The sequence below is a fragment of the Carettochelys insculpta genome, chromosome 32, assembly GCF_033958435.1.
Source record: "Carettochelys insculpta isolate YL-2023 chromosome 32, ASM3395843v1, whole genome shotgun sequence".
Classification (NCBI taxonomy): Eukaryota; Metazoa; Chordata; order Testudines; family Carettochelyidae; genus Carettochelys; species Carettochelys insculpta.
This window is the reverse complement of record NC_134168.1, coordinates 10,562,505-10,582,121: the sequence shown is the minus strand read 5'-3', so window position 1 is coordinate 10,582,121 and position 19,617 is coordinate 10,562,505. Positions and strand designations below refer to the sequence as shown.

At 51.7% G+C, this 19,617-nt stretch overlaps 1 protein-coding gene across 1 annotated transcript; it reads left to right on the top strand.

Moving 5' to 3' along the window:
• Positions 1-15,359: 15,359 nt before the first annotated feature.
• On the top strand, positions 15,360-16,319 carry LOC142004937 (olfactory receptor 6B1-like). Its single transcript, XM_074982614.1, has one exon. The coding sequence runs from the start codon at positions 15,360-15,362 to the stop codon at positions 16,317-16,319; it is 960 nt and encodes a 319-aa protein (XP_074838715.1).
• Positions 16,320-19,617: the final 3,298 nt, after the last annotated feature.

Sequence of the window (19,617 nt, the reverse complement as noted above, 5' to 3'; positions counted from 1 at the left end):
GCTGGCAGAGCTGTACCAGCTGTTCTGGTCTGGCTTTGGGCTGAAGAACTGGGTCTGTCCCACAAAACCTCACCTAATAAATTATTTTGTAAGTCTTTAAAGTGCTGCTTGACGGTTTTTCTATTCCTTTGGGGATTTTGTCCCCCAGTGAATTATAAATCTGGGGAAACTGTTCTGCCTTTCATATTTAACATATATATATATATATATATATATATATATATATATATATACACACACACACACACACACACACACACACACACATATATATATATATATATATATATATATATATATATATAAAAAACATGAAAAGTCCTGTGGCACCTCTTAGTCTATTAGGTGCCACAGGATGTTCTGTTTCGGAAGGTACAGACTAAGATACAAAAACTTAGAAATTTGAAATTTTGGGCTAATATTGCAACAAAAGTTTCTTTCCCATTTTCCCTAGAGGAAAAGAACAAAAATATTGAGAGTTGCTGTGAGAAATTCAATAAAATGTTTATGAATTTCCCTTCACCAGGACCCCCACCACCCAATTTTGACTAACTCAGCTTTTCGTTCCCTAATTTCTCCAGTGGTGAGAAAAGCTGCTCTTCTGTACAGTTTTTCTCAAGGCTCCTTTCACCTCTTTGTTCCTCAGAGTGTAAATGATGGGGTTCAACACTGGAGAGACGATTGTGTTCAATAGGGAAATCAATAGGTTACTCTCTGTAGTGGATCCAAAGTTGGGTACCAGGTAGGTGATGAGGGCTCTTCCATAGAACACAGTCACCACCGTGAGGTGGGAGGAGCAGGCGGAGAAGGCTTTACGCCTTCCCTCCACCGATGGCAGCTTGAGGAAGGTGGAGATAATGCGGACGTAGGACAGGAGTATCAACAGGAAAGGGCACAGGTTGAACACAACTGTCACCATGGGACCTACAGCCTTAATCTGCGATGTGTCGGCACATGCTATTTTCAACACTGGTAGGATGTCGCAGAAGAAGTGGGGGATGCGGTTGGAGCCACAGAAGGGCAGGCTGAAGAGCCACGTGTTCAGAGGAACTTAAACCAAGATGCTAATAGCCCATGCAGCCCCCGCAAGCAGAGCACAGACCTGGCCACTCATGATGGTTGTGTAGTGCAGGGGGTGACATATGGCCACATAACGGTCATAGGCCATGGCTGCGAGGAGGCAGCAGTCCGTGACGCCCATGATGGCGAAAACGTACCTCCCCGCTGCACAAGCTGCAATGGAGATGGTCTTTTCCACCACCAGAAGGTGAGCCAGCAGCTGAGGGACCACACTGCTGGTGAAGCAGATTTCCGAGGCAGACAGGTTCACCAGGAAGAAATACATGGGGGTGTGGAGGGAGGGGTTCAGCTTTATCAGTAGGATAACCAGCAGGTTCCCCATCAGGGTGAGCAGGTAGATGACCAGAAGCACCACAAACAGAAGGATTTGCAGCTCGTTAAGGTACGAGAACCCCACCAGGATGAACACATCAGAGATGGTCTGGTTCCCTGCAGGGTCGCCCTCGGAAGAGGTCATCTGCAGGGGGACAAAGAGACCGGGTCTGAGACGTATCAGAAATGTAACTGAAAATTAAAACATTTGTCCTGGTCTCCTTCCTGTTAGGGCCCTTCTGACTATCACCTACTGAAATTTCTCTGTAAATAACAGCGACTGACCCGGCCTTGCTCAGGGCTTTAAGCAGAGTCAGGAACATTTGGTTCATGTGCTCAAGGGGTTGACTGTCTGGCTCTGGCTCTTTGAAGTCAGGTTTCTCTGGGCTCCTCACTGTCACTGGGTTGAGATGTTCACTGTCTTCTCCTGTCCATGTGAAGGTGAGTTTCCCAGAGTTCTTCATTTTCATCTGATGGAAGAACCGCTTGTCTCTGTCTCTGTGTTTCCAGTCCGTGTTGTCTGTTTGTTGCATTTCCAACAGCTCTCGATGGGGCCGTTCTGTGCGAATGGGATGGAGCTGGACCTGACGGGGGTCTAATTCCATCAGTGAATGTTGTGTCACTTCCAGTGGGAAAGTGCCTTTCCTGCTCTGCGTCTCTGCTGTCTCGCTGGTCTGAAAGGCGTGGTGAGAAGGAATGGTGCGGTAGGTTGAGCCCATTGTTGTGGATCACCCTGGTGCAGCCCAGGGGTGAAGGTAACGGCTGTGTGTTTGAGGTAGTCTTGCATGGCCACCACCAGCCCTTGGGGGGCTCCCCGTGGGCTGTGTGAGATATGTCAGTGTGGGGTGGAGGCGGGTGTCTGAAGGCAGTGGGGGAAGGAGTGTTGGGGCTTGAGACGCTGGAAGGGTTGGGGTGGGTGGTGGAGAACAGGGAGGAGGAGCTGGGAGGTTTTGGGACTATGGTAGGGGGCAGAGGGTGCTGCAGTGAGGGCAGGGGGCTGTGGGGGAGACCTCTAAAGAGGATGGAGAGAGGCTGTTCTCAGTAGTGATGGATGGGAGAACAAGGAGCAAGGGTCTTAAGTTACAGTGGGGGAAGTCTAGGTTGGATATAAGGAAAAATTATTTCACCAGGGGGTGGTGCAGCACTGGAATGTTTTACCGAGAGAGGTGGTGGAACCTCCATGCCTGGACATTTTTATGTCACGGCTTGACAAGTCCTGGCTGGGATGATTTAGTTGGGGTTGATCCTGCTTCAAGCAGGGGGCTGGACTCAATGACTTCCTGGGTTCCCTTCCAGCCCTGGCATTTTACGATTTACTTACCACTGAGAATAAGGTCTGGGGAGATTCTTGTGATTGAAAGCTCAGTGATAATTTCAGTGCTCTTCAGGTCACCCACACAGCCCCTTTAGAAACAGGAGACCATGCAATAAATTAACAAAGCACACATTGTATAAAGAAAGGGCTCAGATAAATTTATCTATGAGAGACCACCTCTAAATTAGTGGGCTTCTGTGATTGAATGGGGGGAGTGCATGTGAGACTCAGGCTGGATGTGTGTGTGACAGGCAGAGCAGCACCCGGAGGCTAAGGATGACCCCCTGGGGCTGTAACCTAAGCTGGCAGGTAACACCTCTGACCTGAACAAAGAGCAGGGGGAAGAGTAACAGAGAGGGAGCTGTGCTAGTCCATATATTATCAAAACAAAAAAGCAGTCAAGTAGCACTTTAAAGACTAATAAAATAATTTAATAGATGAGCTTTCGGGGGACAGACATATGTCTGTTGGGCAGAAAACAGACATAAAAACGCTCCAGATCCACAAACCGGTTAGTCAACATTTTAATGGATTGGGCCATTCTGTTACTGAGTTTGCGTATTACTGAAGAAAAATTTTTGCACCATGCTTGAAAGGGAAACAGCCGAGCTGTCTTTTACATTCAAATTTGGCACATTAACATGTGGTTTGAACCGGGATGGGAATTTTCTGAGTCACTATAGGGGCTGGTCTGCATACTTGGCTTCATCTAATTCTTGACCTTCCCCTCCCACCCCCACCCCTCTACTCTCTGATTTGCTCACCTTGATCATTTTTTACTGATTTGTCCTCCTTGATTACTGTTTTTCGTTCCCTGTGCCTGAAATATTGAGTCTGTTCTTATGGCTTTGGGCTAAAGAAGTGGGTCTGTCCCACGAAAGCTCACCTAATAAATTTTTTTATTAGTCTTTAAAGTGCTACTTGACTGCTTTTCTGTTTTTAAACAGCAGGGAGGAGCCGAGCTGGGTTTGAATCGGAGGCAGCAGGTCAGAGCTGGGGGAGAGATTTGGAAGGCAGCCAGCCTGGCTGAAGGGGGAGCTAATCCCCAGATGGGGCACCCTGGGGCTCCTCTCCCCAGGATGGGTTGGAATGACTGTCTCTGCCGGCTGTACTGACCCTTCTGTGCTGAGCTGGGCTCTGTCTCCTCATAAACTTCCTGTTCTACCTCCTGAGTGAGAGCAATTAAGGGTCCTGTGGCATCTGATGTGCATCTGATGAAGTGAGTCTGTGCTCACGAAAGCTCATGCTCAAAAGTTTTCTGTTAGTCTATAAGGTGCCACAGGACCCTTTGTTGCTGTTACAGATCCAGACTAACACGGCTACCCCCCCGATACTTGACTCCTGAGTGAGAGTCACTCCTGCCTGCAGAGGGGGTGCACAGCTTGGGGACCCCTGAACACTGTCACAGCTTCACCTCCAGAACATGTGCCAGGGGTGTATTCAAAGTGGACATTCTCATGAGAAGAGATCAGATGGAGCCCACCCAGACAACTGTGCTCAAATTCATAAACAGCACACACCTTACGCAACAACAGTTACACTCAGACTCAGTCGATAACGATGGTGATGAGGAGGAGGAGGAAGGCTGGGGAGCAGAGTGGAGAAAAGATGAGAGATGTGAGAAGAAAAAATTCCAACAACACAACAACAAAAAGAATCAGGCGTGGGGGGGGAGGGGGAGGAGGTGTGGGGCTCATCTGTCACTCTGCTGGGCACTGTGGAATGAGGGGACCAGAATTTCACGTAGTGCCAATGACCCCCACGCCCTGAAATCCAGCGCTTGGACCCACCCCAGATAGCTACATTAGGTAAATTCTGAATGACAGATTCAGACAGACAGACAGACAGACACTCAGGTTCTCCACACACATATGTAGAAAATTCAGATGAAGGAACCAGTGAGGTGATTTGGCTCCCGTTGCAGAGTGGGGCACAACACTGAGGGTTGCAGTGGGAGGATGGCTGGGGGCTGAAGGCTCCTTTTACCTACCTTGTTCAGGATGGGCAGTTCCACCTCCCAGCTGCTGCTGGTGCTGGATGTGCTGAAGGAAACAGGTGTGTTTATTACACTCACTGGTGTCTGGGACCAAGTCCCTCAGGCCAAATTTCTTGCCGTATTCCCCAGAGGAAAACAACACTGCCTCAGGCTGCAACAAACAAAAGTCACTGAGAGAATCGGTTTGTAGGAAGTTGTATCATCGTCACCCTCATCTTCACCTGTATTTTCTAAATTAAAATCATTCTGAGATTCGCTCTCCTGGTAAATTATTTGACCTGTTTTGCCTACAAGGAGGACTGATTTGTCCCAGGAAGACACCCCAGAGTTGGGGCAGGAACAACCCCCAGGGCTCAAGGCTGCAGGTTCCTGATGCTCAGACTCTTGTCTCAGAGCCATGATGAGAGCCCAGGAGCTCTGACTCCCACTCTTACCTGCTCTAACCATTATACACCACTCCTCTGCCAGAGATGAGACCAGAACCCAGGAGTCCTCACTGCCAGACCCACTGCCCAGACCACAGGGCCAGATACCCACTGACCCCAGGGGCAGCCAGGGCCACCCCTGCTAGGGCCCTGCCCTTGGACAGGGTAGAGCAATGAAGACTCACGTCCCCCCTGCCACCACACACCGGAGAGGGAGGGAACCGGTGGCTTTAAGCCCCACTGTGCGCCCCTGAGTCTGGGGAGAGTGACTGAGGCAGAGATTGTCCAAGTGACCTAGGTGGTTTGGGCACCTGTTATTAACAGGAAATGGAAGCAGGTGCTCAAATCTCCTGGGCAGCTCTGAGCTGGCACCTGAGATGTGTGCGGAGCTGCTGCCGCTCTCGGGGCCGGGCGGGGATCTGGGCTCAGATTCTCCTGACTCCTGCGGCTCCATCCTGCGAGCTGGGCGGAAGGACTCAGACGGGGCAGCGAGTGGTCCGGTGGCACCTGAGAGACTGACAGCAACGAACTCAGTGGGCAGAACCCGTTTCCCAGCTGAGACGAGCCTCACGGGGGTTTTGCTCCAAAAGCTGCTCACATGTGTGTGCGCAGGGCTGATTTCCTAGGGGCGGGGGCAGCGCTCATGCCCCAAACCCTCCCCACCAGAACTCACGCCCCAGACCACCCCCCCAATCCTCACCGGAACTCACGCCCCAAACCTCCCCCCACCGGAACTCACGCCCCAGACCACCCCCCCAATCCCCTCAAACCACACCCCTCTGCCCCCTACCAGAACTCACGCCCAAAACCATCCACACCGCTTCCACATGGCTTCACTCCCCACAGCCCCAACCCCACTCTAAATTAATGTGCCCCCAGTGTGTGTGTATGTGTGTGTGTGTGTGTGTGTGTGTCTCTGTCTGTGTGTGTGTGTGTGTGTGTGTGTGTGTGTGTGTGTGTGTCTCTGCACACCGCAGGCTCCCCCAGGGGCAGACCCCTCCTGCTCGGGGAGGGCAGAGCAGAGCAGAGCAGAGCGCTGGGTTCTCCTGCAGGCTCCCTGCCTCCCGGGGGCAGCGCCGCCTGGCGCCAGCTCCGCCGCTCGGCTGGTGCCGCCTGGTCCCTCCAGACTCCCTCTCCCAGCGCTGGGTTTCCCTCCCTGGGACGCAGGCGCAGGCGGCAGTTCTGCCCCCCACCTCCCAGCCCCACTGGCCGGGCTGGGCCGGGGCTGGGTCCTTCCCCCCGGCCAGGCTGCGCCCACCCGCCCACTCCTTCCAGCCCCTCCGCGTCCGCAGGCGCCAGCTCCGCTCTGGGCCGCACCGGCCTGGGCTCCTCAGCGCTGGGGCAGGTTTCCCTGGGTGTGGGCCCAGCCCCCCGCCCCGCCCCGCCCCAGCCCCTTGCTCACAGGGCCGGGGCACCTTGGCCAGGCAGAGCTGGAGTCTCTGCGTCTCGCGGCAGGGACACGCTCCGGCCGCCCCCGGCAGTGGGACCTGGCTCCGGCCGGCTCAGCCACATGCTCCCCAGTGGGGGGAACCCCCGGGGGGCGTCTGCTTGGCCGAGCGGAGGAGATTCTCCCTCTGGCCAGCCCAGCCCAGCCCAGCCCAGCCCAGCTGTGTTCAGCGCACACGGGCCGGGGAGCCTGATGATGTCTTAAAGCTGCTGGGCCCCAGTCCCTGATCCCAGGACCTGCGGCTGGGGCTGGGCTCAACAGTGCTCCGGGGGTTTGTTCAGCCCATTAGCAGCACTGACTGGGAGCAGGGAGTGCGACCCCCTGGGCAGCTGGGCAGAGAGGCCGGGCGTGCGGGAGGGAAATACGGCGATGGACGGGCAGAGGGGTGTGTGGGCATTGCCAGACACACACAACAGCTGGGCAGAGAGGCCGGGCGTGCGGGAGGGAAATATGGCGATGGACGGGCAGAGGGGTGTGTGGGCATTGCCAGACACACACAACAGCTGGGCAGAGAGGCCGGGCGTGCGGGAGGGAAATACGGCGATGGACGGGCAGAGGGGTGTGTGGGCATTGCCAGACATACACGACAGCTGGGCAGAGAGGCCGGGCGTGTGGGAGGGAAATACGGCGATGGACGGGCAGAGGGGTGTGTGGGCATTGCCAGACACACACAACAGCTGGGCAGAGAGGCCGGGCGTGCGGGAGGGAAATATGGCGATGGACGGGCAGAGGGGTGTGTGGGCATTGCCAGACACACACGACAGCTGGGCAGAGAGGCCGGGCGTGTGGGAGGGAAATACGGCGATGGACGGGCAGAGGGGTGTGTGGGCATTGCCAGACACACACGACAGCTGGGCAGAGAGGCCGGGCGTGTGGGAGGGAAATACGGCGATGGACGGGCAGAGGGGTGTGTGGGCATTGCCAGACACACACGACAGCTGGGCAGAGAGGCCGGGCGTGTGGGAGGGAAATACGGCGATGGACGGGCAGAGGGGTGTGTGGGCATTGCCAGACACACACGACAGCTGGGCAGAGAGGCCGGGCGTGCGGGAGGGAAATACGGTGATGGATGGGCAGAGGGGTGTGTGGGCATTGCCAGACATACACGACAGCTGGGCAGAGAGGTTCTCTGTGCCTTACATATTGAGTCTGTTCTGGTCTGGCTATGGATGGGCTGAAGAAGTGGGTCTGTCCCACGTAAGCTCATCGCCTAAAAAATTATTTTTTCGTCTTTAAAGTGCTGCTGGGCTGCTGTTTGGTTTTGACAGTACATCAACTAACACGGCTCTCTCTGTTACTAGAAAGGAAGTGGAGGGGAAAGTCCCTCCCATCCAGGTGGGTGACCGGACATGGGACGAAGAGTTTGGGGGAGGTCGAGCAATACTGAGTGAGTGGCTCGTGCCGGGGTGGGGGGACTGCTGTCACCTGGGGGAAGCTGGTCTGAATTCAGGAGTCAGCTCAGACCCCAGCCTGCTGGGCCGGCAGCCCAGCCACAGGGGAAGGGGCTGGCTATGGACAGGCGGGTGAGAAGTTCTGGGAGATGCTGACCTGCTGCACCGGTGATGGGGCAAAACTTTCTATCCCTCTCTCCTGCTGTGGGAACATCCCCAGGGCTCAGTGTGGTGTTCCCCAGGCAGCCCCCTCGTTAGTTTAATTGGAGAAGGGGGAGGGTGAAGCTCGAGTTAGATAACGACATTCGAGAGCTGACTATAAATGCAGGCAGAGAGATGGGAGAGCTGCATCTCTGGGCAGAAGGACGGAGCTATGGAGCACATGCAGATCTCAGCTACAGGGGTGTAGAGACAGAACCAGCCTGGGTAAGTGAGAGAGATTCATGTCAGGCTGGGCAGATAACACGAGTCAAAAGCAAATTCACTGCCCAGATTTGATCTAATCCTTCGTGAGGTAAATCTTCCCTCTCCTCCACTGAGACTTTGCCTGACTCGCGGCTGAGTGAAAAGCAGAAATGGCCGGATCTGGGCTCAGGGCTGATCTGGCACATTCACAAAGGGGCGAGGGAAGTTTGTGCCTTTGCTCTGTCGGCGCGAAGGGGACGGCACACTCCTGGGACAGTCAGCTCAGCAGACTGGTTTCTCAGTTCGGAGATCAGCGCAGGTCTACGCCCTCGGGAACTTTGTTTTTTGTTATTTTTCTGCCGTTTCTGCGCCTCCTTTTCCTGTAGCTCAACTTCTCTCCTTTCTGGTGGTTTTTAGGCCTGTCCTTCACATTTCCTTTCACACCAATCTCCCAACCCTGGGGCACAAAGTGAGCCTCAGCCGGCTAGAAAAGTGCTCCCGAATCTCCTTCTGTGCAGGTAAAACCCTGCAGCACAAAGGGTGTTTGGGCCGCGCCCCAAGAGCCATGTTTGCTCATTCCCAGGTTCATCACTCAGCTGGGGGAGAGGGGAACACGTCGCTGTGTCCAGAGTGACTCAGACCCACTGCAGGGCTGGGCGAAAAGAAGCTGATGAGGGTCAAGAAGGATAAGTGCAGCGTGCAGGAGAATCCCAAGTGCTGTTGCAGGCTGGGGAGTGACTGGCTAAATAAGAGTGCGGCAGAAAAAGACCTGGGGGTGATAGGAGCAGAGAAGGAGCCGTGTGAGTCTACACACTGTCAAAACAAAATACCGGTCAAGCAGCACTTTAAAGACTCACAAAATAATGTATTAGGTGATGAGCTTTCGTGGGACAGACCCACTCTGGGGGTTACAGTGGATGAGAGGCTGGATGTGAGTCAAGTTCGTGCCCTTGCAGCCAAAAAGGCGAACGGCATCTTGGGGTGTGTCAGGAGGAGCATTTCCAGCAGATCCAGAGAAGTTATTTTGCCCCTCTGCTCGGCACTGGTGAGGCCACACCTGGAGTCTCGTGTCTATTTCTGGGCTCCCCAGCGTAGAAAGGACGTGGATGGGTTGGAGAGGGTCCAGCGAAGGGCAACTGAAAATGGCTGCGGGGCTGGAGCACATGAACCACGATGAGATGCTGAGGGATTTGGGCTTATTTAGTTTGCAGAAGAGAAGAGTGAGGGCGGATTTGACAGCAGCCTTCATCTTCCTCACGGGGGCTTTAAAAAAGATGGAGAGAGGCTGTTCTCGGCAGTGGCAGATGACAGAACAAGGAGCAACGATCTGAAGTTGCAGAGGGGGAGGTGAAGGTTGGCTATTACGAAAGCTATTTCACCCGGGCGGTGGTGAAGCACTGGGCTGTGTTACCTCGAGAGCTGGTGGAATCTCCATCCCTAGAGGTTTTTAACTCCCAGCTTGATGATGATGATGATTTAATTGGCTGGGATGATTTAGTTGGGTTTGGACATGCTTTGGGCAGAGGGCTGGACCCAATCACCTCCTGAGGTCTCTTCCAGTCCTAGGATTGTATGAGTGACTTGGCCGAGCTCTTCCTTAACCTGCGCCTTGTTGTAACAAAACCAAACAGCAGAAACGTGGCACTTTAAAGACTAACAAATTGATTTATCAGGTGATGAGTTTTTGTGGGACAGACCCACTGCTTGAGCTCTGCCTTGTTGTGAAATGGAGACTCAGCTTCCCCAAGCTGACATTGTCAAAGGGAATTTGCAGGTGAGCTGGTGAGGACCAGGAATGTCTGTGCTGTGGGATGTTGAGTTCTGAGAGTTCTGAGTTGGAAAAAAGGAAAATGAATTATCACCATTTCCCACACAAGTAAAACTCCGGGGTAGCAGGGTTTTGGCCTCTACCTCAAAGCCCATCTTCACTTCCTCTTCCTCACTCTGCAACAGAGGTCAGAACATCTGTCGCCTGACAGGATCTAGGAGCAGGCGTCTCACTCCCTTCCCAGGGGACTTCTGCTCCGAAATCAGTCTGACCCCATTGACAGTCTCTCTGCCGGGTTTTGCATTCAGAAGGAAATGCCTCGGGTAAAGCTGATTCCCCTTTTCAATCAGTGGTATTGTATTTTAATCAACCTGCTTTTGGTAGGATGGGCGGACTGGCACGGTCGTGTGGTCTGACCCGAATGGCAAATCAAAACAGCTCTAATAATAATGTGGAGGGAGGAAGGGAAGTTAAGGGCAATTTTCTACCCTGTGCTGTGCAGGAGGTCAGATTAGAGAGGTTCTAATCAAGCTCTCTGGTGCGAAACCCAATGAAATGTTGTTATCTCTCTGGTTTCTTGTACTCTCCCATCGCTCTGTCTCCTCCATCGGTTCTCTCTAGTTGTACCTGGAGAGTGTTAGGCCTTCAGGGAAGGCAGGGTCTCCCAGTTCTGTGTTTGTGCAGTGCCTAGTGCAGAGGAGGTCTGGTTCCCAGTGTCGATGTGTCCTGTGGCTGCTTGGCTCCACCACAATAACACCAAAGATAAATACGAGTAATAAACAATACAGGTATTGTTATTGTTTCAAAGGTTTGTAACCCAGAAATATTCATCAAAGACAAAAGACACAGGTGTGAGCCCCTTAAAGAGAGCAAGGGACTCCTGTGTTGTAAGTCAAGCATTTGATTGAGGCGTGGTCAACCCTTGAAAGAAGGGTGACCATAGCTTCATGGGTCAGAGGTGGGCAAAACCCACGTCCTTGACTAAGAGAACTATGCTGCAGAGCCCCAAAGAGTGGCCATCCTTGTGCTGACGGAAGAATGGTTCCCTCGACACATCACCTCTCACTTGGGGAGGTCATATTTCTACACTCACAGAGAACTTTCTCCTGGCGTAGCTGGTGCCGTGCTGCTCGGGCCATGGCCAGGAACCTGCCCACTGCAGTTTCCATCGTGTAGACGTAGCGTCAGGCTTTGCAAAAGGGGGGAATAAGCAGCTTCGCACAACGTGATTTTTTAATCGCGACAGATCATTTCAACAGCTGTTTGTAAACCTTTTCAATTATTACCACCTGAAGTGTTCAGTTTTGGAATGACCCTAGACATTGAGATTGGGAATCAAAGCAGCGTGACTGGTAAAACACCAACTGTGAACACCCCGTCAGTCTGTGTGAAGGAAATAGCCTGAACTCAAACGAGGAAGTTCCCAAGTAGCATTTGTCCTATTTCACCAAGCTGTAAGTTTCAGTTATCAGTGGAAATAGTTTTTCATCGTTGTGCACGCATGTGGTGAAATGTACATTTATCATGTGGTGGGATTTCCTAATAAAAACACAAATTCTTGTATGGGGAGAGGTGGCTCCGTTGGAAGGTGGGGGTAGGGTCCACAGTGACCTAAGAGATTTGGAAGACTGGGCCAAAAGAAACCTGATGAGGTTCAGCATGGAGAAGTGCAGAGCCCTGCCCTTGGGATGGAAGAATCCCAAGCATTGTTACAGGCTGGGGACCGACTGGCTAAGTAGCAGTGCAGCAGAAAAGGACGTGGGGATTACAGTGGAAGAGAGGCTGGATGGGAGTCAACAGTGTGTCCTTGTAGCCAAGAAGGCTAACGGCACATTGGGGTGTATTAGGAGGAGCATTTCCATCAGCTCTAGAGAAGTTATTATTCCCCTTCATTTGGCACTGGTGAGGTTTTAAGAGGAGGGCGAGAGGCTGCTCTCAGTAGTGACAGATGGCAGAACAAGGAGCAATGGTCCCAAGTTACAAGGACGTGGGGGGAAGGTGGAGGTTGGATATGAGGAAAAACTCTTTCCCTGGGTGGTGGTGAAGCACTGGAATGTGTTACCCAGAGAGGTGGTGGAATCTCCATCCCTAGAGGTTTAAAGTCCTGGCTTAACAAAGCCAGGACTAGGGTGATTTAATTAGGGTTGATCCAGCTTTGGGCAAGGGGCTGGACTAGCTGAGCTCCTGAGGTCCCTTCCAGACCTGGGATTCCGTGATTCTATGATTCTAACCCAGGGGTTCTTGAAATGGGTGGTTGGGAGCCGTCAGCCCCCACACAAGCCCTGCTTTGCCTCCAGTATTTATGGCTGGTTCGTTATCTAAAAATGCCGGTAGTGGAGACGGGGGGAGGCAGGAGGAGGTTTGCTGTGGGAAAGGGGCTGCGAGTACCAACGCTGGAGAACGGATGTTCTTAGCCTCACAGTAAAAACCCTTAAAAGTGCAATCACCCAGCACTTGGCTGGGACACTGGCAGGATGTGAAGCCAAACCCCAGAAAGTGGTTTTTGTTCTTCCTCTTCTCCTGCTATTGCTACTGATTTCCTGCCCCGCAAAGGGATGTGAGAGTAGCAGGCAGTGAAGTGAACAGCAAAGGTTGATCTTCTTTTTAGGACACTCATTTCAGTTTGGGTTTGATGGAAAATTGATTTTGTGACCAAATGAACTTTTTCAAGACAGGTGACTCAATTTCCCATAGAAATTGTACATCTTTGACAAACGGAAACACCATTTTGGCTTCAAAACAAAAAGCAGGCAAGTAGCACTTTAAAGACTAGCAAAATAGTTTATTAGGTGAGCTTTCATGGGACAGACCCACTTCTTCAGACGAGAGCCAGACCAGAACAAACTCAATATTTAAGACACAGAGAACCAAAAACAGTAAGCAAGGAGGACAAATCAGAAAAAGATAATCAAGGTGAGCAAGTCAGAGAGTGGAGGGGTGGGGGGGAAGATCAAGAATTAGATTGAGCCAAGTATGCAGAAGAGCCCCTGTAGTGACTCAGAAAGTTCCCATCACGATTGAAACCATGTGTTAATCTGCTGAATTTGAATATAAAAGTCAGCTCGTCCACTTCTCTCTCTAAAACGGTGCAAAAATGTCTCTTCAGTAACACACATACCTTGAGGTCATTGACAGAATGCCCCATTCCATTAAAATGTTGACTAACTGGTTTGTGGATCTGGAGTGTCTTGATGTCTGTTTTGTGCCCATTGACCCTTTGTCTAAGGGAGTGAGAAGTCTGTCCAATATACAAAGCATCTGGGCACTGTTGGCACATGATGGCATATATGATGTTAGTAGAGGAGCATGAGAAAGTGCCCGTGATTCAGTGAGTAACCTGGTTAGGTCCAGTGATGATGATTTGCTCACCTTGATTATCTTTTTCTGATTTGTCCTCCTTGCTGACTGGTTTTAGTTCTCTGTGTGTTAAATATTGAGTCTGTTCTGGTCTGGCTCTGGTCTGAAGAAGTGGGTCTGTCCCACGAAACCTCACCTAATCAACTATTTTGCTAGTCTTTAAAGTGCTACTTGACTGCTTTTTGTTTTGATAGTGTACAGACGAGCACGGCTTCCTCTCTATTGCCATTTTGGGTTAAAATTGAAAATTTCCAGTTTTGGGAGTTTCTTTTCCCGTGAAAAGGGAAAGTGTGGTATGAACACACCCCCTGAATGCCCCCATTCATGTTCCTACACGACTGTTTTCTAGTGTGCCCAAGACCACAAATCCCCCTGAGATTTCATCCCTTGGGGTCCTCTGAAAGCGCTGCCCAGCTCTGTTTGAATGGCTCAGGGACAGCTGGGTGAAGAGTGGGATACTAGGTTTGATTATTCAGAGAATCATAGAGTCAGAGAAACCTAGAGCTGGAAGGGACCTCAGGTGGTCATTGAGTCCAGCCCGCTGCCCAAAGCAGGACCAACCCCAACCAAACCATCCCAGCCGGGGCTTTTATTGGGATGAATTGACACAGACCCAGCAGTGGCTCATTTCATAGATCCCAGCCCAGTGGGGGGCAAACTGCAGTTGTCCGGCTGCACCCGGCTCGTCAGGGTCATTCCCTGGGGGCTGTGAGAGCTTTAGCTGAGGTTGACCATCCACACGCCTGGCTCCCAGATCTCCCACTGGCTGTGGTTGTTAGTTCTCAGCCAATGGGGGCTGCAGGAAGTGGCCCAAGGCCCGAGGCCCAAGCTGCCTCCCACAGCTCCCACTGGCTCAGGACGGTGAATCGTAGTCAGTGGGAGCTGCGGGGCCAGGCCTGTGCACATTCAGCAGCAGCAAAAGGCCTTGTGGCCCACCTGTGGGTGTCCCTGAGGGGCTGGGTGCAGCCTGCTGGCCACAGGTTGTCCACCGCTGGTTTAGCCTGAAGTCCTGCGTGACACAGGCATTAGAACCTCCCCAGACCAATCCAGGCTGGAACAAGAGCAGGTGTGTGAGGGGGAAAACTCAACCTGGCTTTAAAAGCGGCAGGTGATGGAGCAGCCCCTGAGCCTCACTGTGAAAGACGTCCCCGTTGCTCCGGGTTGGAACTTCTCTCGCTTCAGAATTCAGCTGATAGACGGTGTCAGATGGGTTGAAACTCTCTCGTCCAGCAACTTCCCGCGTCTGGCAGGACCATGGATGCTTCTGGGCCAGGGATCTCCAGCTGTGCGGGTTGCAGCACAGCCCTGCTGCTGGCAAGGAGCCCCTGCTGGAATCCTATTCTGGGGAGCGTGGGGGGCAGCCATGGGGCGGGCAGCCAGGTCAGGGAGACCCACTGCTGGGAGCCTGGCTGGGGTTGGGGAGCCTTACTGTGGGGAGCCCAGCCCCAGCTGGGAGCCCTGCCAGCAGCCTTGCAGCCTGGGACCTCAGCCAGGGCAGGGGGAACCCAGCAGCCCTGTGGGGGAGCCCTACAGGAGTGTCCCCCCCTCCAGGCAGCCTGGGGGCCAGACCTCCCTGACCTCCCCTCACCTCCCCTCGTCCACTATATCTCCTCGTTCAGGTGCTGGACGAGGGTGTTGGGCTTTGTTGGCTACATCACAGAGCCCATTATTAGAGACCTGTTTCTCATGTAGGTATTTAAACTTATTTCCCCCACAACATTGAGGCTTTCGGCCTCCGTGGGATGCAATCTAATAATAAAGATATCAAAGTTGAGAGGTGTGGTAAAAAAGATCTCTTGCAATGGATGCCTGACTTCTTTCTTTCTTTCTTTCTTTCTTTCTTCGCAGACCCCCGGGCTCACGATGGAGCAGGAGAACCACACCCGAGTGCGGGAGTTCATCCTTGTGGGGTTCCCAACCATCCTGGAGCTGCAGGTGCTGCTCTTTGTGGTGTTCCTCACCATGTACCTGCTGACCCTCCTGCAGAACATGGTCATCATCACCCTGATCTGGACCAACCTCCATCTCCACAAGCCCATGTACTTCTTCCTCAGTCACCTCTCCTTCCTGGAGGCTTGGTACATCTCGGTCACCGTCCCAAAGCTGCTGGTGAATTTCCTGGTGGTGAATAAGAGCATCTCCTTCCTGGGCTGCATGGTCCAGCTCTACTTCTTCCTTGCCCTGGCGGGCACTGAATGTGCCCTCTTAGCTGTCATGGCCTATGACCGCTATGTGGCCATCTGTAACCCTCTTCGATACCCAACCATCATGAGCCACCGGCTGTGCCTGCAGCTGGCGGTGGGCTCCTGGCTGACCAGCTTCCTCATGTCCACACTGAACGTCTTCTTCATCGCCCAGCTGTCGTACTGTGGCCCCAACGTCATCAACCACTTCTTCTGCGACATCTCCCCATTGCTCAACCTCTCCTGCTCTGACATGACAGTGGTAGAGAAGGTGGACTTTGTCTTTGCCTTGGTCGTCCTCCTCATCCCCCTCTCCATCACTGTCACCTCCTACATCTGCATCATCGGCACCATCCTGCGCATCCCCACCGCCCAGGGCAGGAGGAAGGCCTTCTCCACCTGCGCCTCCCACCTCACTGTGGTCATCATCTTCTTCTCAGCCGCCTTCTTCATGTACGCCCGGCCCCAGAGGATCCAGTCTTTCAACCTCAACAAGCTCGTGTCCGTGGTGTACACCATTGCCACCCCCATGTTGAACCCCTTCATTTACTGCCTGAGGAACCAGGAGGTGAAGGGGGCATTAAGAAGGATGCTGGGTGTCAAGAGTGCTGACCCCAAGGTCTCCAGCAGTGACCACTAGGCTACTGTAGATTCCTCAGATCCAGCGAGCACATTATCTATCAGCCATTGGAAGGTGTCAAGGGCATTGCATAGCCTGAAAGGGGGAACCTGAAACTCGTGCAACCCACCATGTGCACTGAAGGCTGGACCTCTCCTTGGCTGACTCATCCAGAGGTACTTGCCATTATCTCTAGGTTAAATCTGAGATGGAAATGAAATGGGTGTGTCCCAGTTTCTCCGAAAGTTGATCCATGCTTGGAATTTGGATGAGTTACAGCATTTAACTCATGGTGGTCCACGCCAAAGCACATTTCTCCATTTGGTTTGAGAACTGGGCCCCCCACACAGGCCCGTGCACTTTCAGAGGGGTGAATTACAACCATCTCGAACGTGTCCTTGATTTCTACAGCAGCTTTGGCTGAAGGAGCCATTTGGTGGGGTTGGTCTCTGACTGGGTGAGCATAACTTGTGTTATGGAAGCATTAATGGCCAAGGCTCATGGAGAGGATTACCTCTCCTGCTCTGCCCTGGCCTTTCCCCTTGTAGCAGGCTCCTTCAGGCCACTCAGCATCTTCCCATTGGGCAGTAAGCTGAAGAACCTTGAATTCTTGGGAATAAAAGGCCTTTAGAGAATTACCCTGCTACACCTTCGGCTTAAGGTCAGAGTGTGGATGGCTATGAGGTAATTAACTGCACCTCGGCACTCTTGGAAGGTGAACAGTCTGTCCCAGGATGCTTCCATTGTATTGGCCTGTGTAGCCTTCAGGACCATGACTTGCTCATCTACGCTGAAGGACCATCCTCTGGAGTGTTTATCACACCAGGCCTTCTGCTCTGGCGGAGCATGCTGCAAGTTCTGTTGCAGGAGGGTTAAAGAGGCTCTAAAGGTATTTTGCAGATTGTGTACAAAATCCAAAATATTAGCTCCTGGCAGAGCGGTTCCTCATTGCAAAGGCCCAAAACCTCACAGCCTCCCTCGCAAGTTGAAGCCCAACCCCTTCTCCCCCATTCGGTGGGGGGTGGGGGCGGGAGCAGGGAACTGGGCATGGGACGCTGCCACCGAGTCTCTGCCACAACACGGGGCAACTTAACTGTAGACCCCAAATTAAAAAACATACTAAAAGACTGAAAAAAGAGCCACCAGGGGTTAACACTCATGTAAAACAAGCAGTGGGGAATAAAAAGGCATCTTTCAAAAAGCGGAAGGCAAATCCTAGTGAGGTAAATAGAAGGGAACATAAATATGGCCAAGTTAAGTGTAAAAGTGAAATAAGAAAAGGTAAAGAAGATTTTGAGGAACAGCTCGCCCAAAACTCAAAAAGTAATAACACAATGTTTTTTAAATACATTAGAATCAGGAAGCCTGCTAAAAAACCAGTGGGTCCCCCAGACGATACAAATACAAAAGGAGCAATCAAGGACGCTGAAGCCATTGTGGACAGACTAAATGATTTCTCTGAGTCGGTCTTCACGGCTGAGGATGTTGGGGAGATTCCCAGACCTGCACCATTTTTTGTGGGAAATAAAATTGAGGAACTGTCTGGCATTGAAGTGTTATTAGAGGAGGTTTTGGAACAAATAGATGATCTTAATATTAACAAATCACCGGGACAGGATGGCGTTCACCCAAGAGTTCTGAAAGAACTCAAATGCTAAATTGAAGAACTATTAACGCTAGTTTGTTACCTGTCCTTTGGATCAGCTTCCACATTTAACGACTGGAAGACAGCTCATGTGACACCAATATTTAAAAAGGGCTCTGGAGGTGATCCTGGCAATTCTAGATGGGTAAGTCTAATGTCAGTTCTGGGCAAATTAGTTGAAACAATAGTAAAGAATAAAATTGTCAGACACGTAGAAGAACATAATTTGATGGGCAAAAGTCAACCTGGTTTCTGCAGAGGGAAATCACGTCTTACTCATGTGTTAGAGTTCTTGGAAGGGATTAACAAACATGCAGACAAGGGAGACCCAGTGGATGTAGCACACTTAGATTTTCAGAACGCCTTTGACAAGGCTCTTGTGTAAATGAAGTTGTCCTGGGATAAGAGGGAAGGTCCTTTCCTGGACTGAGAACTGGTTAAAATCCAGGAAACAAAGGGTAGGTATAAATGGTGAATTTTGCGAATGGAGAGGGGTAACTAGTGGTGTCCCCCAAGGGTCAGTCCTAGGACCAATCCTGTTCAATTCACTCATAAATGGTCTGGAGAAGGGGGTGAGCAGTGAGGTGGCTCAGTGTGCAGAGGACACGAAACCGTTCAAGATCGTCAAGACAAAGGCCGACTGTGAAGACCTTCAAAAAGATCTCATCAAACTGAGTGATTGGGCAACAAAACGGCAAATGAAATTTCCTGTGGATAAGGGGAAGGTAACGCACACTGCAAAAAATAACCCCAGCTGTACCCACAATACGATGGGGGCTAATTTAGCTATGACTAATCAGGGAAGAGATCTGGGAGTTATCGTGGACAGTTCCTTGAAAACATCCACACTGTGCAGAGGCCGTCAAAAAGGCAAATAGGGTGTTAGGTATTATTAGAAAAGGGGTAGAAAATAAGACAAGGAGTATCTTACTGCCCCTACATACATCTATGGTCCACCCACGTCTCGAATAGTGTGTTCAGAGGTGGTCTCCTCACCTCAAAAAAGATCTCCTGGCACTGGGAAAGGTTCAGAAAAGGGCAATTAAATGATTAGTGGTTTGAAACAGGTCCCATCTGAGGAGAGGCTAAAGAGACTGGAACTTTTCAGTTTAGGAAAGAGGAGTCTGAGTGGGGGACATGACAGAGGCCTATAAAATTAGGACAGGTGTGGAGAGGGTGAATAAGGAGAAGTTATTCACTTGTGCCCATAATACAAGAACTAGATAACACCAAATGGAATTAATGGGTAGCAGGTTTAAAACTAAGAAAAGAAAGTTCTTCTTCACTCAGGGCACAGTTAACCTGTGGAACTCCTGGCCAGAGCAGACTGTGCAGGCTGGGACTGTAACAGAATTTAAGAAAGAGCGAGATAAATTCCTGGAGGTTAGGTCCATAAGAGGCTATCATTAGCCAAGGGGAGGAATGGTGTCCCTGGCCTCTGATTGTCAGAGGCTGGAGACAGATGGCAGGAGACAAATCGCTTGATCATTGTCTTCTGTCCCCCCATCTGGGGCACCTGGCACTGGCCACGGTTGGCAGACAGGCTATTGGGCTGGATAGACCTTTGGTCTGACCCATTATGGTCGTTCTTATGTTCTTATCAATGAAACTGGACCTCCCCGATACTCTATAACGGGACGTCTGCTGCTGCAGGTGTCTGGAGCTGTGGGGTGT

What these genes read in the sequence shown, in the direction of transcription:
- LOC142004937 (XM_074982614.1), top strand. Translation starts at nt 15,360, where the DNA reads ATGGAGCAGGAGAACCACACCCGAGTGCGGGAGTTCATCCTTGTGGGG.